The sequence below is a fragment of the Notamacropus eugenii genome, chromosome 5, assembly GCF_028372415.1.
Source record: "Notamacropus eugenii isolate mMacEug1 chromosome 5, mMacEug1.pri_v2, whole genome shotgun sequence".
In the NCBI taxonomy this organism is placed as follows: Eukaryota; Metazoa; Chordata; class Mammalia; order Diprotodontia; family Macropodidae; genus Notamacropus; species Notamacropus eugenii.
The window spans coordinates 40,138,232-40,165,378 of record NC_092876.1 but is presented as its reverse complement, the minus strand read 5'-3'; the positions used below and the strand labels follow the sequence as shown (position 1 = coordinate 40,165,378).

At 41.0% G+C, this 27,147-nt stretch overlaps 1 protein-coding gene and 1 long non-coding RNA gene across 7 annotated transcripts in view; one reads left to right on the top strand and one right to left on the bottom strand.

Annotated features, from left to right (window-relative positions):
• The window catches only part of CCDC27 (coiled-coil domain containing 27), a 38,883-nt gene extending 29,045 nt beyond the window's left edge, over positions 1 to 9,838 (bottom strand). For all 5 annotated transcript variants that reach the window (XR_011966963.1, XM_072608647.1, XM_072608649.1 and 2 more), the window contains exon 1: positions 9,435 to 9,838. Coding sequence is in view for 4 of the 5 variants with exons in the window: in XM_072608648.1 (XP_072464749.1) it covers positions 9,435 to 9,605 (171 nt within the window). In the remaining variant the exon portion in view is untranslated. The remainder of the gene's footprint in view (positions 1 to 9,434) is intronic.
• Positions 9,839 to 11,596: 1,758 nt separating this feature from the next.
• Positions 11,597 to 27,147, top strand: part of LOC140504096 (uncharacterized) — a 31,367-nt gene continuing 15,816 nt past the window's right edge. The window contains exons 1-3 of one of the 2 annotated variants that reach the window (XR_011966962.1): positions 11,597 to 12,653; positions 22,645 to 22,689; positions 26,574 to 26,704. This is a non-coding gene — a long non-coding RNA (uncharacterized lncRNA). The remainder of the gene's footprint in view (positions 12,654 to 22,644; positions 22,690 to 26,573; positions 26,705 to 27,147) is intronic. The other variant, XR_011966961.1, reaches the window with a different exon arrangement.

The window sequence follows — 27,147 nt, the reverse complement described above, 5'->3', positions numbered from 1 at the left end:
TTTGTGAAGGTGCCATATACAGCTGAGAAGGTATACTCTTTTCTATTCCCATTCAATTTACTCCAGAGATCTATTATATCTAACTTTTCTAAAATTCTATTTATCTCAACTTCTTTCTTGTTTATTTTTTGGTTATATTTATCTAGTTCTGAGAGGGGTCAGTTGAGGTTCCCCACTAGTACGGTTTTATTGTTTATTTCTTCTTGTAACTCATTTAACTTTTGGATGCAAATATGTTTAGCATGGTGCATATATAGTTAATATTGATATTACTTCATTGTCTGATATTTTTTAGTAAAATGTAGTTTCCTTGATTATCTCTTTTAATTAAGTCTGTTTTTGCCTTATCTGAGATCACAACTTCCTTTTGTACTTCAGTTGAAGAGTAATAAATTCTACCACAGTCCCTTATTTTAATTCAGTATGTGTCTTTCTATTTCAAGTGTGTTTCTTGTAAGCAACATATTTTGGGATTCTGGTTTCTAATCCATTTTGCTATCTGCTTTGTCATCATTATTGATGCTATTTAACAAATATAGGAAATGATCATGGCTAGACAAAGCCAATCCATATAGTGTCTGTGTCCAAAAATACAGTTTGTATCCATCACCGCCACTGTGTCAGGAGGCAGGTAGCATGCTTTTATCATAGGTACTTTGGTGACATGGTTGGTTAGGGCTTTGATCAGAGTTCTGAAGTCTTTCAAAATTTGGTGGTGGTTTTTGTTTTTATAATGTCAATGTCCTTGTATAAACCGTTCTGGTTCTCTTCTCTTACCTGCATCACTTCACGTGGTCCAGCATTCTCTGAAATCATCTCTTCTGTCATATCTTATGGCACAATAATATTCCATTACATTTATATGTAATTTGTTCAGCCATTTCACAGTTTTCTCAAAAACATTCTAAGTTAGCCCTTAGATTTTGGTTCTTTTCTTTTTCCATCTCCCACCTTTAAATCTCTCCCATCAGACTCACAAAGTTTGTTTTACTTGTGATTATTTCCTCTCCAGTGTTATCTTTCCTAACTTTCTACTTTCCATAACCATTCGTTTTTCTATTGAGCTGATATAATTCTTCACCAAACTCTGTATAGCTGTGTTTTGTTTAATCCTCCTTTTTCTATTTCAAATAAGACTGTAGATCATTCAATATCCATTCCCCTCACTCCTTCCTCCATATTTGAATATAAATTTGTTGGTATGGGACTTTCCCCTTATTGGTGAAGATGGATGACCTCTCCTCCACATCGGGCAGGACACAGTTGGTGAGAGTAGGAGAATTCTAGCGTTCTTCAGTCCTCAAGCTTCAAGTTCCACTTGAGATTCACCAAACTTCAGGCTTTTTTCAAACTACAAAACTTGCTTTGGGTGCTTTTGGCTTCCAACTTTGAGAAGGAAGATTCTGTTGCTGTTGTTGGGTCATTCCAGTCACGTCCAACTCTTCATAACACCATTTGGGGTTTTCCTGGCAAAGATACTGAAGTAGTTTGCCATTTCCTTCTCCAGCTCATTTTACAGATGGGGAAACTGAGGCAAACAGGGTGAACTTGTCCAAGGTCACACAACTATTCAGTGTCTGAGAACAGATTTGAACTGAAAGCAGATTTGAAGTTGATTCTTCCTAGCTCTAAGCCCTGTACTTTATCTATTGCACCACCTGGTTGCCCCTATATTTGAATACATTATATTACATCATCAATCAGCCTCTTCCGATTGCTCAAAGACATTTATCTTTTTGTGTTTTATTTTCCCCAAAGTTTCTCCTCACTTCTGGTCTTCTCATCAGAAATATTTGAAAGTTGTCTCTTCGGCTAAAGGGCCTTCTCCACCATAGGCTTACATCCAGTTTTGCAGAGTAAGCTTATATCTGTTTTTCCATTTATTGTATTCCCAAATCTTCTATCATTTTTGTAGAAGCTGTCAGGTCTTGTATGATCCTGACATAATTCTTATCATTTGAATTGCTTTTTCACTGAATGCTAATATAGCATTTTTTCCTTTAACATGAAGGCTTTGGATTTTGACTATGAAATTCCCAGAACTTTTTCTTTTGTGGTTCCTTTCAGAAAATTATCAGTGGATTCTATTTTATCTTTGTTCTCTGATTCTAATAAATATGGGAAGTCTTCATTTGTGATTTTTTGAAATATAGTATTCAGGATTTTTTTTAATCTTTGTTTTCAGGGAGTCCAATGATTTGGAGCCATGAGCTCCAAAACTTCCATTTAAGAAGGGAACTCAGCTCAGACATCTCTTCATTTCTCACCTGGCTGCACTACTTTGGTAATTCTCTGACTTCTCCACTCTGTTCCAGAAGCAGTGGGGTATCCTGGGTCAACAGATCAGCCTTCCATCCCAGCAGTGGAGCAGACTGGCCTGGTCTTTGATGGTCTGCCATCAGAGAGCTCCGCTTAAGGGGAGATCTTCAAGAAAGGAGAAAAGGACTCCGAGGAATCACAAGGTCCATCTATGTATGTTGTACTTTGGGTTTAAACCCATGCCGAGAACCTTGTACCGGTATGCAAGGGCAGAATCTGCCTCTGTGCCAACTATTTGTATCACATCTTCTCAGTAAATCCCTTTTCTAAAAGCTAATAGAGCTCAATCAGTTGATTAATAATGGGGAACACATAAACAGGAGCTAGCAGCTATAGTGTTGGAAGTCTCAAATCCTTAGGCTTTCCCTTACAACACTGAGGGGAGTAATAGTCAGTAGCTGTACTCTCCAGGGATCTCAAAATAAAAAGGCATATGTAGGTTGGGGGAAGAGAATCCATACTAGATACTACACATACATTTTCTCATTTCTCATGTGAGGTGGGTGTTATTATTATAAATGGAAGAGTTGACCTTAGCAAGGTTAAGTTACTTGCCCAGTTTTACACAACTAAGTGTGTGATGTGAGAATTGAGCCCAGGTCTTCCTTGATTCCAAATTCAACACCATGCTATTTCTGCCATCTTTTGCTTATACCATATCTCTTTTCCAGTGGATAGAAACTGCAGAGAGGCTGAATTTGATTTTGATTGAATATAAGGCAATATTTAACTAGAATTACTCTGAAATTGAATAAACTTCCTCTGGCATGAATAAGTTCCCTTGATGTCTGAGATTCCTTTCTACCTATAAGATTACGTTTGTCTGATACTGCTTCGGCAGAGGAGGCTGCATGCCCACTTGGCAAGGAAAGTGTCAAGGGGATTCCTACTCAGTTTTGGGAAGGACCAGATCTGAGATTACCCCTCAACTCTCTAATTTTGTGATTCTGTGCTAAATAAGAAAAACAATCCTGGTCCTAAAATTTCCCAATCCTGGAATTTTCTAAATCTAAAACAATGAATCCATTTACTGAGCTCCTAAGCAGGCTTAAGGTTAGATTTCTTAATCTTCCATGGTAAATTGTGGCTACATCAAGACAGCTGGGTGGCACAATGGATAGAGCTCTAGGGCCTGGAATCAGGAAGATTCATATTCCTGAATTCAAATCTGGCCTCAAATGCTTACTCACTGTGTGCAAGTTACTTAACCTCAGTTGGGTCAGTTTCTTCGTCTGCAAAATGAGCTGGAGGAGGAAATGGCAAATCTCTCCAATATCTTTGCCAAGAAAAGTCCAAATGGAGTTACAAAGAGTTGGGCATGACTGAAACAACCGAACAAGAGAAATTGTGGCTGATCTTAACTCTTGAAGGCAAAACTCTTAAGTTAAGCTTCTCACAACTCGGTCTTGGAATTGGAGAATCTCTTTGTCGGAAGCAATCTCAGAGGCCATGGAGTCCAACTCAGACCCTGAATAAAAATCCATCCCTAACAAATTGTCTAGCCTTTATTTGAGGGAAAACTTATAGAACATCTTCAGGCAGCCCATATCATATGTGGACTGCTCTCATTGTTGATAAGTTTTTATTACATGTTTTGCATATTTGCACATATATAATCTATATCAAATTGCTTGTTGTCTCAGGGAGGGAGCAGAAGAGAGAGAAAGAGAATTTGGAATTCAAGTTTTTAAAAAATGAATTTTTTAACATAATTGGGAAAAAATAAAATATTATTCCAAGAAAAGGGAAAATAAGCTTTTCTTGACTTACATGAACTGGCACAAAGTGAAGTAAGCAGAACCAAGAGAACATTGTATAAAGTAGCAGCAATATTGTACAATGATCAATTATGAATGACAATTATTCTGAGCACTATAATGATCCAAGATAATTCCTAAGAATTTATGATGAAAAATTCCATCCACCTCCAAAGAGGTAACTGATGGAGTCTGAATGCAGAGCCAAGTATACTTTTTAAACTTTATTTTTCTTGGATTTTTTTTTTTTTTGGTCTGTGTTTTCTTTTGCAACGTAGCTAATAAAAAAATATATTTTGCATGATTTCACAGGTATAATCTATCTCAGTCTGCTTGCCTTTTCAAGAAGGGGGAAGGGAGAGAGGGAGAGAAGAATTGGAACTCAAAATTTTAAAAACCAAACATTTAAAAAATCTTAAATTTTTTTTTACAAAAAGAAAAAGAAAATGAAAAAACAAAGTTTTTCCTGATGTCAAGACTAAATTTCCTTCTTTGAAGCTTCTTATTCTGTCTTTCAGGGTTAAAAAAAAATGACCAAAGCCATGAGATGAGAAAGTTCACCACAAAGGGGATGTCCTTCCTCTCTTATTTTTCCTTCTTACCCCCTACTCCAGCCTAAGCCCCTTAATCTCTATGATTGTTTAGATGGCTTTGATAAGATGGTAGGCACCAATTCTATCTCTTCCAGAAAGATGGAAGAGGCTAATTAAGAAAAATAATCCTGACCCTACAATTTCCCAGTCTGAGAATTCAGATTAAGATTTTCCAAATCCAGAACAATGAATCCATTTACTGAGCTAACTGAGCGAGCTTGAGGTTAGGCTCTTGAGAACCAAGCCTGATCACCTACTCTGTCATTGCCTCCTAAGAACCTCTAGGCCTTACTATCTGACTCACCTCTACAACTTTCAGACCCCTGGTACTGCTAAATGACCTAATATAATCCTTAGGACCTCTGAACCTTGCCATCCACCCTTCCATTATGTCTTTTACTCTTGAGACCCTTAGGTGTTTTTTCCTGTCCTGCAGCTAAACTTTCTTTTATGTGTTGTCTCCTCAATGAGTATGAACCCCTTGATACTGTGTTCCTTATTTTCTTTGTATCCCCAGTACTTATCACAGGGCTTGATACATATTAAGTGCTTAATAAATGTTTTATCATTCATTCATTTATTCATTCAAGCCTACTCCCTGTTCCCTTTGGCAGACTTTCTAATGATCAAAGTCAACTATCAACGGTACTTATCCTTTAGTCAAATGAAGTTTTTTAGCAATAACTGGGATATAGATTTCTCTGAAAATTATTAGCCTGACTTTTGAAGCAGGCCTAAGCAAATAAGACTTATCATTCCTATTTAAAAAAAAAAAAAGTTGATGGTTCCCAAGGATATTTCATCTCTTGATGCCACAAGGTGATCTGGATAAAGATTTTTTCCACAGGTGACAGGTCTCTAAATGCCCCCTGAAAAATCAGAGGCATCAGATGGAGAAAAGGGGACAGCTGCCATTATAGTAAGCTCTTGATAAATGCCTGCTGATTTATTGATTGATTGATTATTTCTTGCAGAGAAATAATGGTGTAGAGAGGGAAGGTGCTTTGAGTAGTATTACTGAACCTATGAATTTGGTCTTTAAATGACTGAGTTGAACTATATCTTATCCTATATTCAAATGTCTCCTCCCAAGCACAGAGCAGTATAAGAACACTGTTAATCTGCTGTTAATTTGTAGGAAGAAATTCAACTGCTTGAAAATCAAATTAAAAAAACTAACAAATAATAATCTCTCCTGAAGTTGTACATTGGTTTAAGCAACCTGGAAAACAATTTGGAATTATGTGAGAAAAGTTACAAATTTGGTCAAGGCTTCTGACCAAATGATCCCACTTTCAGGCCTGTATCTCCAAAAAGTTAAGAGCAGAGGGGAAAATTCCATATATAACAAAATATTCAGAGTAGCACATTTTGTGACTGTAAAGAACTGGAAACAAAAGTGGGTGGTGAGACATCAATGTGGGAATGACTGACTAAACTGTGCTTTGTGAACGCAAGAATAGGAACGCGGACAGGGACTGAACCTGGGAACCCCTTGGTATCCCATTTCTAGGTGAGGAAACTCCCTTTATTGAAAGAGATCAGCAAACTGTATAACAACTTAAAGCCTTAGAAAGTTGCCTGGAATACTGAGAAGTTAAGTGACTTGCCTGTAGTGTTGTTCAGTCATCTCAGTTGTCTCTGACTCTCCATGACCCTATTTGGGATTTTTTTGACAAAGGTATGGGAGTGGTTTGCCATTTCCTTCTTTAGTTCATTTTACAGATGAGGAAACTGAGGCAAATAAGGTGAAGTGATTTGCCCAGAGTCACACAGTTAGTAAGTGTCAGAGCCCAGATTTGAACTCATGAAGATGAGTCTCCTGATTTAAATACCATTGCACACACTGGCAGGACTTGACCTAGGTCTCCTCCTGCCTAGCCAGCCCTATCCCCTGTGGAAGATAAAATGACTGTGACAAATGAAGGACAGAGTTTCTGGGTAATTTATGATCAAGTTATCAATTAAACTAGCAAATAATTAATAAATTGATGATCTCTCTATGCAACCAAATCATGGATCACTGAATGCTTAAAAATCTTTGGAAAACTGGGTAACCCTGACAGGCAGAGATCAACCCTGATTGGTGAACAGTCTATTAAGGATAATGAGGTGAACTAAAAGCCTTCAGCTTCTCCAGCTGAGAACATGGCTTGATCATGTTCTGCCTCCAGCTATCTGGATAAAAGAATCTACTGCCCCTAAGACCACTTAAATTCAACAGTGGGGAGGGTGGGTTTCACGGGCATAAGCCTAATGCTTTTTAGGGCCAGAATTGACCTAAACTAGATTTTCTTTATACTTCAATCAGAAACAAGCCCTCCCAAGATTGAGGAGAATGGTCCAGAAGGGTTTGACCAATCTCATCACTAGCCTTGTCCTTCAGAGACTGGCTGACCTACAAGGACTGGTCCCTGAATGAGGAAGTAAAGGGGAAAAAACCTCCAGCCTAGTTTAATAATTAGTTACTAATAATAGAAAAATAATCACTTTTCTCATGACAAATATGAGGAATTCAAAGAAATACAGGAACACTTGTGAGAATGAATGTACAGTAGTGAAGGAAACAGAGTCAAGAAGATAATAAATTCAAAACAGTCATGTAAACAAGAACAATGGTTAAAAAACTGAAGTCTAGTAAACTGAAAAGACTGAAAAGTTCAGACTGGTCCTGGACAATGAAACACAAAAATCCTTTCTCTTTCTAAAAAAGAGGAGGACTGTGGGTGCAAAATAGTGCCAGTGCTTTCAAACTAGATGGCTTTGTCAGTTTGGCTTAATTTTTTTTTCTGTGTTTCAAGGAAGGACTCAAAGTTTCTTTGTGTATGTGTGTGTGTGTGTGTGTGTGTGTGCATATGTGTGTGTAAAAAAATGACATCAATACAACAACTTTCTTGAGTCTTTGCAGGAATACCATCGTGATGGTGCATCTTTAAAACTGGAATGAGTTTCTTGGAGCCCAAGAGAACTTTTTAAATGGATCCATGCTGGAATGGAAATCCTCTCTACAACATACCCCTAATCTGGGTGTCCAGACTCTTCTCTAAGACATCTAGGGAAGAGAAACTCATTTCTTTCTCAAAGCAGTACATTTCACTTTTGGACAGTTCTCTCAAATTAGTATGAAGTTTTTCCTGGTATCGATCTAAAGTCAACTTCACGGCAATTTTCCTCCACTGTTCTTGGTCCTGCCATCTGGAGCCAAGCAGAATAAAATGAATCCACCATATGTCATCCCTTCAAATACTTGAACACAGCTATCTTAACCCACCATCCCCTCAGGCCAAATTTTCTCTTATCCATGCCATATATTCCTAGTTCTCTCATTTGGCACAATCTTGAGACCTTTGGAGGCAACTAGGTGGCACAGTAGATAGAGCACTGGTCTTGGCACCAGGAAGACTCAACTTCATGAGTTCAAATCCAGCCTCAGACACTTTACTAGCTGTGTACCCTGGGCAAGTCACTTCACTCTGTTTGCCTCAGTTTCCTCATCTATAAAATGAGCTGGAGAAGAAAATGGCAAACCACTCTAGCATCTCTGCCAAGAAAACCCCAAATGGGGTCCTGAAGGGTCAGACATGACCAAAAATGGCTTATCAACAATGAGACCCTTCACCATCCTAGTCCTCCCTTCTCTGGGCAGTCTCCTACTTGTCTAGGTCCTACACAAAATGTGACAACTAGAGCTAAATATCATCCTCTAGATGTAGTCTGGCTTAGGTATGACAAGATAAGTACCAACCTGACTCTTCACATTCTGGCAATCCATCTACCTCGTAGCCTCGTAGACCATTAGCTTTTCGCCACCATGACATACTATTGCCCTCCCTGTCAGGGAAAGAACACTTGCCAATGCTTCACTTGTAGAACTGTGACAACACCCTGGGTCAACTTTTTGTAATCTCCAACCCTGCTACTCTCTGGCCAGCTAGTCACAAAGGAAGGCAAGGCCTTTCCCTCAGACCTAGGAGCTTGCAATGGAATGGTTTGGAAAGATGTTAGAAGGGCAGGGAGCTCATTTAAATGAGTGGAAAATCTGTAAAGAGTCTGTTGGTGCAATGGATAAGCTTGGAGTCAAGAGACTAGTATTGAAACTCTGGCTATTAACTTTGTCATCTTGGGCAAATTACATAATGTCTCTGGGCCTCGGTTTGCTCATCTGTGAAAATGGAAGGGTTGAACTAAATTGGCTCTAAATCAATAATCTGGTTTCATAGACTTTAGATGCATATCTCCATAATAATATAATTGGAGAAGGGGAAGAGGGGTGGAGAATGGGACATTTTCTATACTGATGGATGAAAAAAAAAATCTTCTGACATTCATGAGGTGCAACCTGTTAAGATTACTTTATACTTCCTCCTTATTTTCAGCTTCTAGAATTCCTGGCTAATGCGCCACCCCGCCACCCTCCCACCACATACACACACCTCTGAGATCTTTTCTGATCCTGCCATTTGTTAATGCCTTTCCCCCTTAGAAATTATTTTGTACTTACTTTGCAACCATTTTGTATTTATTTATCTGGAGGCAGGTTGCTCTCTGCCCTGCCACCCCAAATCAAGCTTTTTGAGAGCAGGAACTGTTTGAGGTTTAGGGGAAGGGGTTGCTTCTTCATTTTTTTCTTTGCATTCCCAATTCATAATAAGTCTGGCACAGAGTAGGCACTCAACACATGCTTGTGGAATGGATGAGTGAGTGAATGAGTTGTGGGTGTGTGGCTATAGATTTTACCTATGAAAATTCCATTTTATCTCAATACCTTATTCTTGGAATAGCTGGAGCTAGGGGTGAGTTTGGTGCGCGAGCTTGGTATTCTGGCTGTTTTTGCGTTCCGGATGGCAACATCCCAGAGGTTGTGGAAGCCTTTGGTAACAGCAGTGGAGTTCCTGCCCTGTCTCTTCTGCCCATCTTTTAACTTTCCAGGAATCATCAGAACTCCAGAGGAAAAGCCTGAAGCTCGTTACTGAGAGACCCTCTTCCGTAGGGGGCAGAAAATGTTGACCTCTTCTGTCTCACAACAGGACTTTCTCAGGAAAAAAAAAAAAGAGTGTTTTAAGATTTAAATGTTCACGCAGCCTGGCATAGTTCAGGGTTTTGTGGTTTGTTTGTTTTTCAGTCGTTCTAAGTGAGAAGGCCAGCATTCAACTCCTTTTATGTTTAACTAAAAGCAGTGAGACAGCTTTTTTTGTGAAGACCTAGACAGCTGTCATCATAGTTGTTTCCATAGCAACCCTGGGCATGGCCAACCTCACCATTATGAAGAATTTATTCATTGTAGGATAAAAATTACCATTCACTGAAAGGACACAGCACCTAAAAGAACCTGTTTCTGCCCCCATAGCTATTTACCAGCTGCATGATCTTGGGCAAGTCAACCTGATCCTCATTTTCTTCCATAAGATCTATTTAGATTTGATTACTGAGATGGTTCCTTTCCATACTCTGTGACTTCGTAATTCTGCAATGAGTGATAGCTGCCTTTGAGTATTTGAGAAAGTAGATTAATTACAGTGATGGTGTTGAGGTTCAGGGATGCTTGGGACACCAAAATACTAACATGTGGTGTCGTGCCCCAATGAATTTGACTCAAGCCTTCTTTCAGTCAAAGAAAACCAAAGTTTATTAAAGATACACCATATTGGCCAGACTCTTAAGGAATCTCAGCATTGACTAGACTCTTTAAGGAGTCTAAGTATTTGTAATGATGCTTGTATTGACAAGTGGGCCAGATAGTATCTGAGCTAGATTGAATCTGTGCATTTTCATAGAGGCAAAATGGATCTTATATGCAGGAAGACTGTGGGAGAGATTTAGGATCAAATAGTCTGGGGTAACGAGGAGGAGTTTAGGGAGGGTTTTCATGGAAGTGGCCAATAGTTGAGATGATTAAGAGGTCAGACACCAGGAACTAAGAAAATGGGATTTTGATGGGATCTAGGATGGGAAATAGCCAGAGGCAATCCAGAGGTAACAGACAATGTAGCCTTAGGCTAGGTTTAGGGTAACAGATTTGGGCTTGAAAGCCAGATCAAGTGGGAAGATTCCAGGAGAATTTTCCAGGGCTTATAAAGAAATGGGACTCAAATTCTTTTTGGGATAAACGATGAAGGTCTCAGCTTGGGCCTATAATCCATCATGGGGAATAAAAAAGCTTGTCGGTCACTAAATCTTGTCTTCTTCACCTATCCCTGTTTTTCCCATCTTATACTTGAATCTAAGTAGAAAGTTACATTCATCCCTGCTAAGTTTAAGGAAGACATGTTTGTGTCTCAAACCCATGTCTGGGCCAGGAGATTGGTAAACCTTGGGTCTAGAAGTGTCAGACTCGAGGTTTATAGGTTACCTATGACAAATAACATTCTGAGATTGGCCCTAACCAGATTAAAATGCAATTGGGAAATAGTTAACAAAATAAATAAAAATACAATAAAACACAGATAATGTTAACATGTGGTTTTCTAAGTCTATGCAGCAACCCACAGGGATCCTTATGTACAAGTTTAGCTGCCAGTTTCTATTTTAATTTGATACCATTTTAGAGCTCTTTGGGACCTTTTTGATCCAGACCCAGTCTTTCAGTGTATTAGTAGGCCTGTCATCCATACATGGAACCACCAGTTACAACAAATGGAGAAGTTTTGTATGCTATAGATAAGTTCACTTACCTTGGTAGTGTACTTTTCAGGGATGTACACATTGACAATGAGGTTGATGCAAACATTGCCAGAGCTAGCTCAGTGTTTGAGAGGCTCCAAAGGAAAGTTTGGGAGAGAAGAGGTATTAGACTGACTACCAAACTGAAAGTCTACAGGGCCATCGTGCTGGCCTCATTGTTGTATGCCTATGAAACATGAACAGTCTACCAGCACCATGCCAGGAAACTGAATTGCTTCTATTTGAACTGTCTTAGGAAGATTCTGAGGATCACCTGGCAGGAAAAGGTACCAGACACTGAAGTTCTTGCTCAAGTTGAACTGCCAAGCATTCAAACTATGCTTCAGAAAGCGCAACTCCCTGATTGGGCTGGCCATGTAGTTCAAATGCAAAATGTACACTTGCCAAAAAGACTATTTTATGGAGAACTCGCATGGGATAGGCGATCACATGGTGGTTAGAAGTGATACAAGGACACTCTCAAGGTCTCTCTCAAGAACTTTGGATTTGACTGTGTAACATGGGGGACACTGGCACAGGACTGCTCAGCATGGTATGCCCACATAAGAAAAGGTGCTGTGCTCTATGAACAAAGCAGAATTGAGACAGCATAAAGTAAATGTAGGATGCGCAAATTTGGAGTATCCACCCTAAATATTCACACAAACTATCTGTGCCCAAGTTGTGATAGAGCATTCCGAGCTCATATTGGTCTGATCAGCCACAGCTATACACACTGAAACTTCACTTTATCTTGGTGATGTCATTTTGGTCCTCTTGGAAAAGGGATGACAACAACCAACCAAGGCCTGTCATAGACAAATGTCATAAAATTAGAAAATGGGTTTACACACCCCACAACCCAAATTAACATAACCAAGAAGACCCTTCATGTTGGATACCTTTATCTAGAGAGACTGCCTCTTTGATCAATTTGTAGAGTCAATCAAATGCATAAACTAGATTTAAAGAATTTAGTCAAATTGGGAAAGAGTGAAGTGGGTGAAATCAGGCGTAAAATTGTTTTGGGAGTAGCTGAACTGGGCACATCTCTGGGCTTTCATATACCAAAGAAGGTTGGAGCAAGAACATTTTAGCATCTAATTAAGCTTTGAGAGTACTTTGAAAAACTGGACCCCTACACCTATAACCAGAGGGCAGCAAGGAACGGAGAGAGAGGAGAAGGGAGGATGACGTTTCCTCTTCCCCACCACTGACAATGTCAACAGAGATAATAGAATAATAAACAATGCAGCCAATTTGATGATTAGAGAGATAGCCAAGGAAAAACATCTTCTAGAAGAAAGAGGATCTCTTTGAGAAGGTAAGACATGCAATTTCAGGACTCTGCAAGGGTCCCAACCTTTAGGACATATACCAAAAAAAGGATTTTATCAAAAGGCAAAAAGGTCTTTATTTTCTAAGCTTGAGCCCAATTTCCATGAGAGTCTGTATGTACTCACTGGAGTCTGTATGTACTTGTGCGATAGCATGTCCCAGACATTTGGGATGATGGTTTTAATTATCCCTTTCTAAACTCTAATTATCTCTGCTGGCTACTAACCAAAGGGGAACACAACAAATGGGAGGCTTGTGTACAACAGTAACAGAATACCTTCAGCCCCACACAAATGAAATAGTGAGAGAAACATTAGTCAGCCACCCTCTGTGGACCCAGTGTTCAAGCGTCAATCTCACTTACAGAATAACTGGATGTGCTTGGTGGTTTTGAGGTAAGCTTTGTTACCATGTAAAGTTCTCTGCACACACATAGTTGCAGAGGTTGTGCCTTTTCTTGGTCCTATTTTGTTCTCCCTGAATCTCTTCAAAATTTTCCCCATATTTCTTCGAATTCTTCATATTGATTTTTCTTGATGGTTTAGTAAATACCTTATCACATTTATTTGCTTGGTTGTTCCATACTTGTTGGCCACACAGTTTGTTTCAAATTATTAAATATGCCATTCTCCAACATGGAGATATAAAAAGGATATAATAAGTTTTAAATGGTAGTAATAACAGACATTTTTATTGTACTTTTAGATTTGCAAAGTATTTTACATACACTATCTTGTTTGATCTTGACACCCGTAACAACTCAATGACATGGGGACTACAGGTATTTTGATGTCCCTTTTATAGATGAAGGAGTAGGTAGCCATCAAAGGCAGGATGGGCATCCAGGTTCTCTTGATTCCTAGCCCTAATGTTGAGGTTAAGGGTGCTTAGGACTGCAAAATACCAACATGCCTGAGGCCCTGACTAAATCAATTTGACTCAAGAATTCTTTCAGGCAAAGAGAAAAACAAAGTTTATTAAAGATCCACCATATTGGCCAGACTCTTAAGGAATCTGTGTACTTTCTTGGAAACAGGATGGGTCTTACATACAGAAAGATGGTGGGAGGGATCTAGGGGTGGTCTAGTAGTCTGGGAGGAGGGTCCTAGGGAGAGTCTTGAAGAGGAGTGTAAGGAGGATCTTGATGGGACTGCAGTGACCAGAGGTCAGACTCCAGGAACCGAGAGAAAGGGATTAAGAATGGGAAGTAGTTGAAGGCTACCGGAGATAACAGACAATGCAGGGCTAGGCTTGGTTAAGGTAACAAAGATTGGGGCATGGTGACAATGAAAAGTTTATGGCCTTAGGCAAACACCAGATCAAGTGGGAAGATTCTAGGAGAATTCAAGGAGGCTCCCAGAGACTGTACCCCATCATTATGATCTTTTAAGAAGAAACACAAACCATCAGCAATCTATTGAAAGTGTTCAAAATCATTAATAATTACAGCAAGGTAAATTAAGTTAGCTCTAAGATGTTATCTCACACCCATAAAATTGGCAAAGCTAGGCATATCTCTAACATTCCAATGGATCCGTGATGATTATATATCACTGTAAGTAGTCTCCTCAATGAGGTAGGCCATAACAGCCCATCCATCCTAGCTCCTCCCATTGACATTCAACAATATCCTTCTATAACTTTACCATAGACAATCTGCCATATGCTGAGATTCTTTGTGTCATTCCGTACATGAATGGAACACATAGACTGACTAACCATCAATTATCCCACACCCTATCTACATGGCTAGCCCATCTTTATCAGTCATAGTTTCTTTGAGGACAAGCAAAGATAACAAGGGGAAGCTAGATGGCGCAGTGGATAGAGTGTTGGACATGGAGTCAGGAAGACCTGAGTTCAAATCCAGCCTCAGACACTTATTAACTGTGTAATCCTGAGCAAGTCACTTCATCCTGTTTGCCTCAGTTTCCTCATCTGCAGAATGAGCTGGAGAAGAAAATGGCAAACCACCCCAGTATCTTTGCCATTAGAAAACTCCAAATGGAGTCATGAAAAGTCAAACATGACTAAAGCAACTCACCAAAAACTTCAAAGATGATAAGAGATGACATTCAATGTTGGCATGACTGTGGCAAAAGACACACACTAATACAGTGTTGTCAGAGCTGTAAATTGATTCACTTTTTTGGAAAGCAATATTGAAGTATACAATATGACTCATAAAAACAATTCTTATACCCTTTAAGTCAGAGATCCTACACTTTTGCTTGTGCCTGAGGGAAATTATTGATAAGGGGGAATAAAGATTTTGCTAAACAAAAATAGTCTTAGAACATTGTTTGTCCCAGTTAACTCTGGAAACAAACTATGTGCCTAGCAATTGAAGAATGGTTGACTATATAAGTGTAATAAAGGATAAATATGAAGAATTCAAAAAATATGGAATGAATGAGTCAATAAGGCAAAACCAATTTTTAAAATCCTGTAGATACACTGACAATGGTGAAATTAGAATGGAAAATATTAAACAGAACAAAGTGTTTATTGAATACATAGGACAATTTTGTTATTACCTTGTAAAGGTTAATATACGTGGCTTTTTTTCTTTTGACAACTGGTAAATAGCAGTAAATGTGCAAACATTGACAAATAATAAAAAAAGAACACTGTGATGATCATATCATGACAAGGCAATAGACGAAAATTTTTATGGGGAAAAATACACATTAGTATAATATTACTTGGGAAAACAATATAATACAAGTGTAGGATGTTGGCTATGTTCTGTACACGACGTAATCAATGACAATAACTTTCGAAGAAAATATTGGAATAAGTCTGACTCAGAACCCAAAGCTTCAGTTGATGTTAGAGTCTGCGCTTCTCAGGTTATATTCCATCTACTCTGGATGTAATTTGTATATTCTGGATTTAGTCTCCCAACCCACATGTGCCCAACCACGTTGAGTTCCAGAGCTGGTCTGGCTATATCTTCTTCTCAAGTTTTTAAGAATACTCCTGATGGGCAGTGGAGTTCTTCAGACACTACTAGATTGAGCACTCATTCTCATGTATGCTCCCTAATATCAATTACCAGTGATGACTGTCACCATTATCATTTGCTAGTGACCATAAGTATCTCTCCAGTACCATTTAACCAGTTGATAGCTCCTCAATATTATAAATAAGTAATTAACACCACTTAACTTTTATATAGGGATAGTGACTAAGAAGATATAACAATTAACACCACTTAACTTTTATATAGGGATAGTGAGTAAGAAGATATAACAAGAAAAGAATTCTAAACCCCATCCTTCTGTACAAGGATACACTATCCTCAGTACCACTTTGGTACTGGGAAGAGTGGTCCCAAATTCAAAGCAGTTGTTACAAAGCATTTGCCCCAGCAAGGTCACTTCAGATTGTAATCTAGGTATTGGATGGGGTCTTTTTTTTTCTTACATGAGATAGAACCTTCCAGGTCAATCCACTGGCAGGTAAGTCAAGCAGGGCTGTATTAGCTCATTTGGCTTGGCTGGTACCTAACTCTACTATGGATCCCAGTTCCTTGGCCTCTGGTCATTCTTCCAACTCTTTAGAGCTCACAGGGCCATAGCCTAGGACAGTTCACCTTCTAAGAGCAGGAAACATGATTGATAAACCATGTGTTTAAGGCTACACAGAGGCCATTATGGGAAAATAAGGGTGAGAGAAACGATTCTTTGAGGACCACTACTCAAACTCAAATCAATATTAGTCAGTTCCTTATGATTTTATGAGATAATGATTTTGATGATTTTAGCAATTATTTTACTATATTCATCTAGTAACACATATCTAGTCAATTACCTAGTAATAGATTCATATCTATTCTTATGAATTACATTATATGAATTATATCTTATTCTTATGAATAAACAATGTATTAATCCATACTCTTTGTGTTACATAGGAATATAGATTCTAATAGAAGGGCCCTATTATAGGTCCCTAGACTTTAATATAGTGTTCATTACTTGTTTATTTGCTATGGAGCTCACTTGCACAACCATAGGAATGCTGATAAAGATATTTCCATCCTGTTTTGCTCACGTTTCATGACTAAACCAAATATGGGTAGTGGCAAGGTACGAAAAGTCCTCCCCACTACATTCTAGGAACATGTGTAGATTGTGCCATCACCTCCTGCTTAACTTAAAGAGGATCCCCTCCATCTTATGACCACCTAGTCAATGGAGATATTCCTTGCTTCTCCCAACTCATGCCTCTGCTGACAGATTATTTTTCCTTATTTTGGCTTAAACATTATATGTCAGCCAATGGGATTCTACATTTTACCATGCCTCTTTTGCATATTTGGGTACCAAACTCTATAAATACAAGGTCCCAGAAGAAGGGGGCCTCTCTGATCAGACGGAAGATCTGAGGTCCACTTCGTTAGAAGGGACCATGAACTCTTTAATAAAGCACCATTTGCTCAGAGCTCTGCTTCAGTCTCTTTTATTGTAGGCTGGACAATTTTAATCCCTACAAGCGTCTAAGGATGTTCTCTCCAGAGCATATCTCCCTCTCTCTTACCAGTAGGCAGTGGATAAAAAGACAAATCTGGCCAGTTTGTGCCTTTTATATATGTGCACACTCAGTTCTGGCTCAGTAGTCAATTAAAAGGCTTTTTATCATCATGCACTACATTGCCAGAAGACAGTCCCAGCACATGGGTATACTCTAATGCGGAAGTCCAGGGTCCCTTCTAATGAAGTGGACCTCAGATCCATTGATAAGATAGGTCACCCAATCATTACATATTATGTGACAGTTTCTAGATGAACCATGGAGCACCCCTAACTGAAGGTCTTCAATGATGCATATAAAGGTTAAGATGTTGTCCCTTTTGGATTTGGAAACTGGGTAGAAACACAAAAGAGATTGGAAAATGTGAGAGAAAATAGTCTCTCAGGTAAAAGTCCTGAGGGTGCCTGAGTGGACAGCTCTTCAGATGGGAAAATGCTTAGTGAAATTTTCATATCAATAAGCAATTATTGATAAGATTATTGATATTTCATATCAATAAGCAATGTGTTAGGCACTGCTTTCTATACGACCATTAGAAACAAGTTGAGCTGGGAATCCTGATTACTACCACTGTCCCTGGTCTATTAGACTAATCTAATCTAAATTAGACTACTTAGGTCTAATAGACACGTGTATTGTGTCTTCTCACGCAACCAACATTTATTAAGCACTTCCCACGTGCCAAGGCGCTCAAAGAGAGGTGTGAGTCATTTCCCAGTCTCCTGCTTTGAGCAGGGTTGGCAGTTGCTACTGGGAAATGATCTGATTGGAGGAGCGCAGGAATGAGGCAGGAGGGTGGAAAGGAGAGAACAAAATAGTGGAAAAGGGAGAGACGGAAGGAGAAGGCGGGACAGTTGGAATGAGAGCTCGAGGGAAGGCACGGACAGAGGAGCGCCCACAAAACGGGAGTGGAACATCCGCACGCATGCGCAAAGGCTCGGCAAAGGATGGAAAATGACAGGAGAGCTGGCGCGCGCTGGGAGTGGAAGGCGCATGCGCACGCATGCACGTAGGCTTCCAGAAAGAGACTAGCTGGGGGCGGGGCTAGAGAGAAAGGGGTCTGGCCCCGCCTTCGCGCCCCTCGTTTCCGGATCCGGTCTTGGCTTTAAAGCTCATTGGAGGCCCTGGTTACCTCCTCAGACTTTCCTATTCTGTTGGTGCCCTCGGGGGCAGGGCGAGAGGCCGCCGGACTAAGTGCCCCCCCCCCCCCGTACTGACCCCCCAGTTCCACAGCGGATGCCCCTTCCCTTTCAAGCCCGTTCCCCTCACAGACACACGGTGCCCCTCGCCCTCTCCCTGTGCCGGAGGAAGCCCTGGGCCCAGCCCCGGGGCCCTGCCGTTCCTAGGCCGGGAGGGGGTCAGGCCCCTGGCTTGCGCCCCTTTGGGGGGTTTCTGCACAGCTGGTGGACCCTCGGTCCGCTTTGCCACCTGAATGGCTCTCCTCCGCTTTGGGGGTTCGGTGTGGTCCGCGGTCTGAGCGCCCCCTAGTTCTGGCCTCGGGGTCCCGGGGACCCCTGGATTCCATCTTCCCACCACCCCCATCATGGGCCGGAAGAAGAAGACTTTGCACGACTCCGCGGCCGAATTCACGGACCTGGGGGTGAAGCCGCAGCGGGCGGAGCCCCGTGAGCCCGGGGGGGCCCCCGGTGGTGGAGACCCTGCACTGCGGCTCCTGGGGGGCAGCCCTGAGGATGAGGAGGGACCGCATCCTGGAGCACCTGTCCTGGGGCAGGCACCTTCCGAGCCCTGGCTTAGCCCTGATTTACTCTCGTTGGAGGACTCGCCATCCTCTGCGTTTGGATGGGATGCATTCCTAGCGGCTGTAGAGGCTGCTGGGGGCAGCCAGGTGGAGCAGGAGTCAGGAGGACCTGAGTTCAAATCCCACCTAGCTGTGTGACCTGGGGCAAGTCACTTCACCCCAACCGCCTCATCCTGGGTCACCTCCAGTCATCCTGATGACTGTCTGGTCACTGGATCCAGATGGCTCTGGAGGAGAAGAGAGGCTGGTGCCCTGCACAGCCCTCCCTCCCTCAATACAAAGTCAAGGGCAAGTCCTGTCATCATTACTCTGATGGCCTGGTCTTCTTCGGCAATGAAGGACGACACACACACAGAGGCTGGTACAAGTTACTTAATGAGCTCATGCTCTCCAAGACTCAGTTGCATTAAAAGTGGCCTCCATGAAAAAGAGGATTTGCCTCCTAAGGGAATGTCCTGAAACGTAATCACAACAACTAGTATGGGCTTAATAAATTATGTTTCCTTCCTTGCTTTAGTTATCTGTAGGTATTTTTAGTTATAGTTGATATTTTAAAAAGTGGTTATTGATTGTATCTTGAATAATTCCTTGTGTGTTGCTTCCAAGGCATTTCTTTAGGGACAGTTATATATATTTTTTAGCTACAATTATAGGTTAACTATTGCATCCTTCATTAAAATTAATTTTCCTCTTTTGATCTAGATCAGCAGCCTCAGACCTCAGCAGCACCCTCCCCATACAGCTTGATCCTCCTTCGGTCTTGCTTTCTCGGCCCTCCTTTGCTTTACCAGGAGTTCCCTGCCTCATCAATACCAGTACTAGCATGGTGCCTTCACCTCCTTCCTACCACAAAGCTTTGCTCCCTGCCCACCCCAGTGCCATCAGCTTTGACAGTGCCACGTCTGCCGGAGAAGACCAAACTCCATCTACCTCTACCAACCACCTTTCGGCATTCACAACTCTGTGTGAAAAGCCTAGCAGTCCCCTCAAAGCAGACCAGCCAAAGGCTTGTTTCAGAAGGATACAATGGTGTGATTTCTGGAAACGGGGCAGGATGTCTTTCTAGTAATGGGGCCTTGGGAAGCAGCATTGGCCTTGCTGTCTTTGGTATAGGCTATGGGAACAAGGCATTGTTTCAAAGCTTAGTGGAATAAAACAGCTGCTGCTTGCTCTACATTGTTGAAGATCAGCTGTCCAATGTGGAGCAGGTCTTCAGATTGGACCATTTGGTGAACACTCGTGTGCTTTGGGTACAAGATGCTGACGTTGTACTTAGTGATCAGCGGTATGGTTTACCAGAAACTCGAGGGCATGCTTCTTCCTGGGGCCATTGGGGGATATCGCCTCTTTTGGTTAGTGGGGTTTCCAGGCGCTGGACCAAACAAAGTCCTGGGACTCAGCATTTCTTACTTACTCTTAATCTGTCTACAAAACAGATAGATCAGGATTGATCCTGTAGTCAGTCAGTTGCCTGTGCCTCCCAAAGACCACTCTGTGGGCAGTGGAGACACAGCTTAGATTCTTCATTATTCACAGAGCTCTGTCATGTGGCTGGCAATGAATCAGACCCACCCTCTCGGCCCCCTCCCCCACCACACACGCACAATTTTTGGCCTGTCTGACTGTACCAATGTATTTATGATCCAGCTTATTCCATTGCATTCTCTGTGACTTATTTCTTTCTTTTCTTGGCCTGTCACATTTTGATATTTAGAAGTGATAAGCTCTACCTCGTCTTTAGTACTAGTTGCAAGCTGAAAATCCTCAGCTAAGGTGATGTATAAATATAAAAGAATCATTGTTAATTAAAATAGTAGTAATGAAGTTTTTAATACAAAAATCCTTTTTTCCCCCCTTCCACTCAAAAAGATCAGTATTTCAGATTAGATCAAAATACATAGAGTCAGCCTGCTTCTCTCCTTTCTTTTGTCTCTTTTTTTTGTCATATAGTGGTGTGTGAGTGTGTCTAGGTATTTATAAAAAGTGATATACATATATATGCACACACATACTCATGTATACATATATACACATATACACATACATATATATGTATTATGTATATATTAAAAACTTTTTATAAATGCTAGTCCACCCCCAATGAACCCTCCCTTTTAACAAAGAAAACCATTTAAGCAGAATCAGCTGATGCAGCAGTTGTCTTCCTCACCTTCCACATCTGGTTTCCCCCCTCCCCTCTGCTGATAGGAGGGAGGGAACCTTTACTTATTGCTTCTCCAGGACTAATGTTCATTCATCTTCTCTCGTACTGTAGTCATTGTGTAAACTGTTCTCTTGGATTTGCTTTCTTCACTCTGTATCATTTCCTACAAAACCTTCCATGTGTCTTTGAATTCTTCATATTTGTTGTTTCTTACAGTACGGTGACATCATATTATAGTAGATGGACAACAGGCCTATAAGTCAGGAAGACTTAGTCCTACATTGGATACATATTGAATATGTGATCTGGCCATGTTATTTAACCTTTCGGTGTCCCAGACAGCTCTCTGAGACCATTGTTGGCAGAGCTATTGCCAATGGGCATAGTTGTTGTTCAGTTGTTTTCAGGCATGTCTGACTCTCCATGACCCCATCTGGGATTTTCTTGGCAAAGATAGTATAGTGGTTTGGCATTTCTTTCTCCAGCTCATTTTTCAGATAAGAAAACTGAGACAAACAGGGCTAAGTGACTCACCCAAGGTCTCACAGCTAGTAAGTGTCTAGGCCAGATTTGAACTCAGGAAGATGCATCTTCTTGGCTATAGGCCCAGAGGTGCTCTATCCACTTTGACATCTACTTGACCCTTGATGGGCATTGCTAGATGGATTTTCCTCTCTGGGAGTTCCCTAAACCAATTTGATCTGACCTCCCTGAAATAGCACCTAACATATTTTGTTCAGCCATTCCCCAGTGGTACCTATTCTATTTCCAGTTTCTGGTACTCTTAGAGAGCACTGTTATGAATATTTTGTTTATAGATATCTATATCCATCTCCTTGGAGTATATGCTTAGCAAGGGCAGTGCAGGGCCAAAAAGGACAAACAGTTTAGTGTAAGACCCTCTAGACACTAGGAAAGGTTTTCTGTCACATTAGATAATATCCTGAAAAATCTTAATATTTAGAATTTGAATAATGGAATTCAGAAGCTTCTGTGACTTGATTAGACAATTTCCACCGAAGTTTTAAATCTATTTTAAGTTTAGAGGGAAGAATATTTTCTATTATCTATTTTTCTCGGAAATGTTTATCGTGTTTGGTTGTCTTTAAGAAATGTCACAAGTTTCATTTTTCACTTAATTTGAGACCTGAGTTTATTTATTTTTTAAGGAGTCTTACCAGGCCCCTCAAGAGACAGAAAAAAGAATACAAACTATGTCCCTATCTCCCCCCTTCCCCATAAAAACTCTAGAACTCTCTTTAGGAAAGCAATGTATAATTCTGCTGTATATATAATAAATATAAACTTCAATCTGAAATAAAAACAAATTCCAATTTAGAAATGCATTCTAACTTGTTCATTGAAATATTTCCTGTTTTCCTACCTCCCTAAGAAATGGTCTCGGCCCTAAGTTTTCTTTTTCTGAGGGGGTTGTCATTTGAGTGTTTGAAATTTGACCATCATGAATATGTTTAAATTGAATGTCCTCTCTGATGTGCTCTCTCCTCCTCATAGTGTCTGAAACAGCTTCTGAAATAGTGATGGATGCATTGAGAGCAGGTAAGGAAACTACTCTTGATTTCACTCCCTAAAGAGAACTGTGTTTGGATTTTTCCTGTGGAATCTCTTATTTGAGAGGTTCTCTCTGCCTTATGCCGGACAGTCCACAGGAAAACTTTAAAATAGAGCCGAAAATCGATAGATGATTTTAATTAGATCCCTATTTTGCTCCAATCAGTGTTAATCAGTTCCACAGGGGTTGTAATTGTCAGCAGTTATTACTGATTGATATACTCATCTAGCGATATACATTTAGGCTGTCTTGTCAACTAAGGTGATTATAGATAGGAATTACATATATTAATACATGTTTTACATATGTTAGATATAAGAATAATTAGAAAATAGATTCTTTCTTATATTAGGTCCCACACCTTAAACTACCAGTTATAAAGTTCACTTGTCTAACCATAAGAATGTTGATGAACAAACCCATCGTGGGTAGGATGCCTTGATGTGATATGGAAAATCTCCCAATTTATTTTTGTAGCTCTGGACCCCTCTCTTGCCCACCATGAGGAGGGGACCATCTTATGACCACTTAGTCAGTAGAGATGACCTGGCCTTGCCCATCCTCTGACTACCCATGCTGATGTGTCTTTTCTGACCCTCCTGGAGGGTTGAAAGCAAGGTCTATCATACAGTGAAACTCTTTATTTTACTTTGCCTGTTCTGAGTGAGGCCTTGCGGAAAGAGGGCCTCTCAGATCACAAGGAAGATTAAGCGAAGGGGGCTTGGTCTCTTTAATAAATGGTTATTGGCTTGGAGCTCTGCCTCAGTGGTTTTTCTTGAGATTGGATCCCACAAAATTGGAGACCTTCCAGATGTTGTCAAAACTGTGTACTGTAGAATTGGACTAACACTGGCTCATAGGAGATAGAGTCAGAGAGACCTTTGAGAGAGTCTGGTCTGAGCTCCTCCCATTTTTACAGATGTGGAAACTAATTCTTCATGCCTGGGATTTGCCCAGGATGACAAAGGAACAAGAGTGGTAATGACATTTACATAGTGCTGTAAGGTTTACAGAGAACTTTACAGAAATGATTTCATTTGATCCTTACAACAAGTGCTCTTCTTATTATCCCCAATTTACAGATGAGAAAACTGAACTGATGGAAGTTTAGGGACCTAGCTAGGGTCATAGAGCTGATAAGTTTCTGAAGTGGGATTTGAAGTTCAGGTCTCCCTAACTTCAAGCCCACTGTGCCACCTCATTCCTCTGATCCCAAAGCAAGTGCCATTTCCCTTGTGCATGAGGATTGGAAGAAAAGTGTTAATTCACTGTACAAGTTGACATGGAGGCTGTGGATGAACGTTCCCATTCCTGAATGGGCTGAGTTTTGGGTGGACTTGAGAAAAGCAGGTGCCTCCAGCAGCCTGTGGCCTGTGTGCATTGTCATAACTTCTGTTTCTCTACTCTCAGGAAGAGGGAGCCTCTGCTCAATCTTTCTTGTTTGTCTTTCATGTTTCACTCTTGGTCATTCATTCATGTAAGAGGGTTGCCTTCCTTTTCAGAGCTTTTCCCTCCCTACTGCCAGTTGAAGACCGTTATAGATTTGTATATTCAAAACATATGTGCGAAACAACCGAGGGTATAGAGGCTGGTTGACAGTTCCAGTCTTTGTTATGAAGGAACTGTTAAGTAAGTCCTTCTGAAATAGAAAGTAATTCAGTGCACAGAGCGCCAGCCCTGGAGTCAGGAAGATTCATCTTCCTGAGTTCAAATCTAGCCTCACGTATTTACTAGCTGTGTGACCCTGGGCCAATCACTTCACCCTGTTTGCCTCAGTTTCCTCATCTGTAAAATGAACTGGAGAAAGGGAATGGCCAACCACTCTTTACCAAGAATATCCTTAATGAGGTCATGAAGAGTCAGATACATCTGAAAACAACTAAACAACAATTAAAAATCTGAAATAAAATCACAGGTTAGAGCCTGAGAGAACCCCATGGGCCTCCTAGTCTAATCCCATCATTTGACAAATGATGAAACTGAAGCCCAGAAAGGGCATGCTGCAGATGGAGGCCACCTTTGAATCCTGTGACCTTGAAGCAGTCCTTTCATGCTTGGCCTTCAGGCCACTGATTCACTTCCTCCTCTTCCACTTCTGGAGCCATGATCAAAGCAGTGGAAAGGGCAGACCAGTGTGTTCTCTAGTGGCTCTGCTCCCCATCACTGAAACCTTCTAGGCCAGACACACTTCTCTGGCTCCCACCCCTAGGTACACGTTGTCTTCTATTAGAAGTGAACTCTTTGAGAGCAGGAATTGGCTTTCTTTTGTGTTCACATCCTTAGTACTTAGCTTATCACTTGGCACCTGGTAATCATTTAATATTTTTTTTCATTCATTCATTTCTAAAGCTACAGTTTTCAACCAGATGATCTAGGTTCTTTCAGCTTTAAATCCATGAACCTCCCAAATTCCTGGCCTATCTTCTGCAGGCTGTTTTGTTCCAGTTGCTCTACTGCTAGCAATGGTGGATTTGTAGTGACTTTTCCCATTGCCCTTGTCCTCCCTCTCCCTCCTTTCAGTTGATGTTCAGTTAGCTGCCCAATGGTTCTGGCAGCAAAAGAGAGAAAGGGAACAGCCAGGCATATTCACTTCCCTTTCCATAGGGAGCAATAAACATCCCTGTTTTGACCTGCTCCGGAATTCTAGGGGTACCTGTGGCATCTTCAAGTCAGTGCTGTTTGAGGAAAGGACATTCTTCTTGGCCACAGCACAAGGGAGGCCTTTTCTCCTGAGGAATTGTTTGGTAGAGTGGGTAATGCTGTTACCCAGAGAGGATTAACAAGGAAGCAGAACTAGCTTCTTGCCCCACCTGATTCACTGTGGGACCAATGACATGAGTTTGTGAGGGGGGACAGTTTGTGGCATCTCAGTGACCATTTAGATGAATAGTTCGTTTATGTAGCTTTGAGGTCAACAAAGATGCTAGCCTCATTCTAGCCCTATGAAGTAGGCAGTGTGAGTAGTGTTTCCCCTAGGAAATACTGCTACATGAGTGAATGGAGGAGAGGGTATTTACTAAGTGCTTACTATATGCCATTAACTTTACCAAGTGTTAGGGATACAAATGGAAAAATGGGACATCTTTCTCTGTAAGAAGGGGAGATTGTGTGAAAGAGGGTTCAGTTTCTGAGCAGAGGAGAAAACCCAGTGGTCCTTGTGATGCTAGGTCAGATCAGATGACCAGGCTGGGTGAGCTGCAGTAAGTTCTGGCTTTGGGAGATGAGGTGATTTTCCCAAAGTTACATGGCTAGTAAGTGTCTGAACAGGGATTGGAACCTAGGTCTTTCCTGCTGACAAGTCCAATGCTCTTTCCACACTATGTTTTAAATATATTATGTCCCACAACACATTATGACTTTTTATTATTTTTATTTCGTTCTTGATATTTTTAGGCAAAGGTGTGTTTTGTGAGAAACTCCCTAGTTTGGATAGACAGATTGCTGAGATGTGTTTCAATGAAGCTAACAGATGTGGGAAATCATTAGTCTGTGGATTCTACAAGTAAGATCTGTATTTTTGGCTGTGGGTGTTTATTCACATTTGTACTTAAAAATTAGTCCTCAGGGAATTTTTCTTCTGGCTAATTTAATAGTTCCTTATAAGGACTCAGAGGATCTCAGTCTATTTTCTTACCTTTTGTTTTATTCCCCTAAACGTGATGAGGGGTTCCAGACAGACCCCAGGCCACAGGAGACGCATGGCTTAAGATCACGGCAGTGGCACAGAGCTAGACAGTCTAGACAGTTTTTCTAGAAGCTATACAGTTGGTGGGAGAGATCTTTCTTGGCGGTTCACGGGCTGTTCCTTCCCCAGTGATCAGGCTGTGGATGACTGGGGTTCCTTCTTCCTGTTTCCTGTATCCTTCTCCAGGTGTTTTGATCCAGCTTTACAATTCTTGTGCCGGAAAGTCCGTGAGAGCCACGCGCTAGGGAGGATACATCGGATGGCTGTTGTTAGTAGCCTCTATCCGGCAGCTTCTCTCAGTTTACTAAGGAAGTCAGGTGTGATTCACTTCTGTGGAAGTCAGTTCTGTTATATCTGTGTCAGGTAACATGGACATGCCCTGAGGCTCTCCTCAAGGCTAGAAAAGCCTGTGGGACACATGCGTTTTTGTTGGGTGCTTCTGCCTACACTGAAACTATCAGCAGTGACTTGGTTTGTTTCTAGGTGGGATCTTTTATAATGCTGCTGTGCATGACATGGATATCATCAGTCTCTTGTTGGGAGAGAGTGTTCCAGACACAATCTTTTCTCTGGGACATGCATTCTGCTCAAGTAAGAGGCCAGGCTTGTCCTACCACTGGCCAGAGTTTCTGAAAAGCCTGGGGTCTCACTGAATAAATGCAAAAGCATTTATTGAGCCAGGCTTGGGGTACGAGATCCAGACAATCTCTACCCTCAGGGAGCATCTGTTCTAACATGGTAGTCAGAGTTAGGGTTGTTG